The 5000-nt window shown below is 47.8% G+C and overlaps 1 protein-coding gene across 1 annotated transcript in view; it reads left to right on the top strand.

Moving 5' to 3' along the window:
- mrpl33 (mitochondrial ribosomal protein L33) overlaps positions 1-5000 on the top strand; it is a 9817-nt gene that overhangs the window by 31 nt on the left and 4786 nt on the right. Inside the window, exon 1 of the mRNA XM_072690279.1 lies at positions 1-81. This exon is cut by the window's left edge and continues 31 nt beyond it. Coding sequence (XP_072546380.1) covers positions 60-81 — 22 coding nt within the window. The 5' untranslated portion in view covers positions 1-59. The remainder of the gene's footprint in view (positions 82-5000) is intronic.

The following is a 5000-nucleotide window of genomic DNA, read 5'->3' as shown; positions in this document are numbered from 1 at the left end:
CCGTATTAGTGGGGCTCAATGTGACTTTTCTGAGCTGCTCTGTAAACGCTGCGATTAAAATGTTTCTCACCTCCGTCAGTCGTAAGTAAAACGCTCTCTGTTGCAGTGCCCTGTTCGGGGGGAAAGTGCTGGTTTCTGAGATTGGGCAGTCTTGTTCAGTAGTAGAAAGGATGGATGCTAGCTGGCTAACAGGCTAACAGCATGGCGCCTACTGACTGTCAGCATCAGGGCTCAGGTCACTGAGCGGAGGTTTAGCAGGTCGATCATCTGAATTTCACACTGTTTCTTGTTGTCAGTTTTCTGTGAAGCAGAGCCTCTGTCTCTGCCTGTCTCTGCCTGTCTCAGCCATCCTCAGAACATGAGAAGATGCAGCAGTTTACAAACGTGTCTGTCCACATGTTAGTAGTGATGGGTCATTAATTCCCACCTTAATCACCCCTGATAGTGATGAATATATGAGGCTACATCCGAGGCTTATATGAAACACACACATATATAGATATAGTGTGTGTGTTTGTGTGTGTGTGTGTTTCATATAAGGTCTATGCCTCGGATGTTGCATCATTGGGGAAAAAAACACCACATTTCCAGAATGGCAGCTTTACAGGAGAAAGACCTCAACCTTCAGTGGAAGACATGTAAAATCCAGGCCCAGGTCTGGGGGCTTTATACCTCCATATCTTTAAAATACAAAACTGCAGCAGTTACAGTACAAATAGTATCTACTGGTTGTAGTGGCAGGAATAGTGGTGGTGGTTGCAGTAGTGGCAGGAATAGTGGAATAGTGATGGTAGTTGTAGTTGCAGTAGTGGCAGGAATAGTGGTGGTAGTTGTAGTTGCAGTAGTAGCAGGAATAGTGGTGGTAGTTGCAGTAGTGGCAGGAATAGTGGTGGTAGTTGTAGTTGCAGTAGTAGCAGGAATAGTGGTGGTAGTTGCAGTAGTGGCAGGAATAGTGGTGGTAGTTGCAGTAGTGGCAGGAATAGTGGTGGTAGTTGTAGTTGCAGTAGTAGCAGGAATAGTGGTGGTAGTTGCAGTAGTGGCAGGAATAGTGGTGGTAGTTGCAGTAGTGGCAGGAATAGTGGTGGTAGTTGTAGTTGCAGTAGTAGCAGGAATAGTGGTGGTAGTTGCAGTAGTGGCAGGAATAGTGGTGGTAGTTGCAGTAGTGGCAGGAATAGTGGTGGTAGTTGCAGTTGCAGTAGTGGCAGGAATAGTGGAATAGTGATGGTAGTTGTAGTTGCAGTAGTGGCAGGAATAGTGGTGGTAGTAGTAGTTGCAGTTGTGGCAGGAATAGTGGTGGTAGTTGTAGTTGCAGAAGTAGCTGGAATAGTGGTGGTAGTTGTAGTTGCAGAAGTAGCTGGAATAGTGGTGGTAGTTGTAGTTGCAGTAGTGGCAGGAATAGTGGTGGTAGTTGTAGTTGCAGTAGTGGCAGGAATAGTGGTGGTAGTTGCAGTAGTGGCAGGAATAGTGGTGGTAGTTGTAGTTGCAGAAGTAGCTGGAATAGTGGTGGTAGTTGTAGTTGCAGAAGTAGCTGGAATAGTGGTGGTAGTTGTAGTTGCAGTAGTGGCAGGAATAGTGGTGGTAGTTGTAGTTGCAGTAGTGGCAGGAATAGTGGTGGTAGTTGTAGTTGCAGTAGTGGCAGGAATAGTGGTGGTAGTTGCAGTAGTGGCAGGAATAGTGGTGGCAGTTGCAGTAGTGGCAGGAATAGTGGTGGTAGTTGCAGTAGTGGCAGGAATAGTGGTGGTAGTTGTTGCAGTAGTGGCAGGAATAGTGGTAGTTGTTGTTGCAGTAGTGGCAGGAATAGTGGTGGTAGTTGTTGTTGCAGTAGTGGCAGGAATAGTGGTGGTAGTTGTAGTTGCAGTAGTGGCAGGAATAGTGGTGGTAGTTGTAGTAGTGGCAGGAATAGTGGTGGTAGTTGCAGTAGTGGCAGGAATAGTGGTGGTAGTTGTTGCAGTAGTGGCAGGAATAGTGGTGGTAGTTGTTGCAGTAGTGGCAGGAATAGTGGTGGTAGTTGTTGCAGTAGTGGCAGGAATAGTGGTAGTTGTTGTTGCAGTAGTGGCAGGAATAGTGGTAGTTGTTGTTGCAGTAGTGGCAGGAATAGTGGTGGTAGTTGCAGTAGTAGCAGGAATAGTGGTGGTAGTTGCAGTAGTAGCAGGAATAGTGGTGGTAGTTGCAGTAGTAGCAGGAATAGTGGTGGTAGTTGCAGTAGTGGCAGGAATAGTGGTGGTAGTTGTAGTTGCAGTAGTGGCAGGAATAGTGGTGGTAGTTGCAGTAGTGGCAGGAATAGTGGTTGTAGTTGCAGTAGTGGCAGGAATAGTGGTGGTAGTTGTAGTTGCAGTAGTAGCAGGAATAGTGGTGGTAGTTGTAGTTGCAGTAGTGGCAGGAATAGTGGTGGTAGTTGTAGTTGCAGTAGTGGCAGGAATAGTGGTGGTAGTTGTAGTTGCAGGAATAGTGGTGGTAGTTGTTGCAGTAGTGGCAGGAATAGTGGTGGTAGTTGCAGTAGTAGCAGGAATAGTGGTGGTAGTTGCAGTAGTGGCAGGAATAGTGGTGGTGGTTGTAGTTGCAGTAGTGGCAGGAATAGTGGTGGTGGTTGTAGTTGCAGTAGTGGCAGGAATAGTGGTGGTGGTGGTAGTTGCAGTAGTAGCAGGAATAGTGGTGGTAGTTGCAGTAGTAGCAGGAATAGTGGTGGTAGTTGCAGTAGTAGCAGGAATAGTGGTGGTGGTTGTAGTTGCAGTAGTGGCAGGAATAGTGGTGGTAGTTGTAGTTGCAGTAGTGGCAGGAATAGTGGTGGTAGTTGCAGTAGTGGCAGGAATAGTGGTGGTAGTTGCAGTAGTGGCAGGAATAGTGGTGGTAGTTGTAGTTGCAGTAGTGGCAGGAATAGTGGTGGTAGTTGTAGTTGCAGTAGTGGCAGGAATAGTGGTGGTAGTTGTAGTTGCAGTAGTGGCAGGAATAGTGGTGGTAGTTGTAGTTGCAGGAATAGTGGTGGTAGTTGTTGCAGTAGTGGCAGGAATAGTGGTGGTAGTTGCAGTAGTAGCAGGAATAGTGGTGGTAGTTGCAGTAGTGGCAGGAATAGTGGTGGTGGTTGTAGTTGCAGTAGTGGCAGGAATAGTGGTGGTAGTTGTAGTTGCAGTAGTGGCAGGAATAGTGGTGGTAGTTGCAGTAGTGGCAGGAATAGTGGTGGTAGTTGTAGTTGCAGTAGTGGCAGGAATAGTGGTGGTGGTGGTTGTAGTTGCAGTAGTGGCAGGAATAGTGGTGGTAGTTGTAGTTGCAGTAGTGGCAGGAATAGTGGTGGTAGTTGCAGTAGTGGCAGGAATAGTGGTGGTAGTTGTAGTAGTGGCAGGAATAGTGGTGGTAGTTGTAGTTGCAGTAGTGGCAGGAATAGTGGTGGTAGTTGTAGTTGCAGTAGTGGCAGGAATAGTGGTGGTAGTGGCAGGAATAGTGGTGGTAGTTGTAGTTGCAGTAGTGGCAGGAATAGTGGTGGTAGTTGTAGTTGCAGTAGTGGCAGGAATAGTGGTGGTAGTTGTAGTTGCAGTAGTGGCAAGAATAGTGGTGGTGGTGGTTGTAGTTGCAGTAGTGGCAGGAATAGTGGTGGTAGTTGTAGTGGCAGGAATAGTGGTGGTGGTGGTTGTAGTTGCAGTAGTGGCAGGAATAGTGGTGGTAGTTGTAGTTGCAGTAGTGGCAGGAATAGTGGTGGTAGTTGCAGTAGTGGCAGGAATAGTGGTGGTAGTTGCAGTAGTGGCAGGAATAGTGGTGGTGGTGGTTGTAGTTGCAGTAGTGGCAGGAATAGTGGTGGTGGTAGTTGTAGTTGCAGTAGTGGCAGGAATAGTGGTGGTGGTAGTTGTAGTTGCAGTAGTGGCAGGAATAGTAGTTGTAGTTGCAGTAGTGGCAGGAATAGTAGTTGTAGTTGCAGTAGTGGCAGGAATAGTGGTGGTAGTTGTAGTTGCAGTAGTGGCAGGAATAGTGGTGGTAGTTGTAGTTGCAGTAGTGGCAGGAATAGTGGTGGTGGTGGTTGTAGTTGCAGTAGTGGCAGGAATAGTGGTGGTGGTGGTTGTAGTTGCAGTAGTGGCAGGAATAGTGGTGGTAGTTGTAGTTGCAGTAGTGGCAGGAATAGTGGTGGTAGTGGCAGGAATTGTGGTGGTGGTGGTAGTTGCAGTAGTGGCAGGAATAGTGGTGGTGGTAGTTGTTGCAGTAGTGGCAGGAATAGTGGTGGTAGTTGTTGCAGTAGTGGCAGGAATAGTGGTGGTAGTTGTTGCAGTAGTGGCAGGAATAGTGGTGGTAGTAGTGGCAGGAATAGTGGTGGTAGTTGTAGTTGCAGTAGTGGCAGGAATAGTGGTGGTATTTGTAGTTGCAGTAGTGGCAGGAATAGTGGTGGTGGTGGTTGTAGTTGCAGTAGTGGCAGGAATAGTGGTGGTGGTGGTTGTAGTTGCAGTAGTGGCAGGAATAGTGGTGGTGGTTGTAGTTGCAGTAGTGGCAGGAATAGTGGTGGTAGTGTCAGGAATTGTGGTGGTGGTGGTAGTTGCAGTAGTGGCAGGAATAGTGGTGGTGGTAGTTGTTGCAGTAGTGGCAGGAATAGTGGTGGTAGTTGTTGCAGTAGTGGCAGGAATAGTGGTGGTAGTAGTGGCAGGAATAGTGGTGGTAGTAGTGGCAGGAATAGTGGTGGTAGTTGTAGTTGCAGTAGTGGCAGGAATAGTGGTGGTAGTTGTAGTTGCAGTAGTGGCAGGAATAGTGGTGGTGGTGGTTGTAGTTGCAGTAGTGGCAGGAATAGTGGTGGTGGTGGTTGTAGTTGCAGTAGTGGCAGGAATAGTGGTGGTAGTTGTAGTTGCAGTAGTGGCAGGAATAGTGGTGGTAGTGGCAGGAATTGTGGTGGTGGTGGTAGTTGCAGTAGTGGCAGGAATAGTGGTGGTGGTAGTAGTTGCAGTAGTGGCAGGAATAGTGGTGGTAGTTGTTGCAGTAGTGGCAGGAATAGTGGTGGTAGTTGTTGCAGTAGTGGCAGGAATAGTGGT

Source organism: Salminus brasiliensis, chromosome 10, assembly GCF_030463535.1.
Source record: "Salminus brasiliensis chromosome 10, fSalBra1.hap2, whole genome shotgun sequence".
NCBI classification, from domain to species: Eukaryota; Metazoa; Chordata; class Actinopteri; order Characiformes; family Bryconidae; genus Salminus; species Salminus brasiliensis.
Note: the sequence above shows the minus strand (reverse complement) of the source record. Positions and strands in the feature narration are given on the sequence as shown.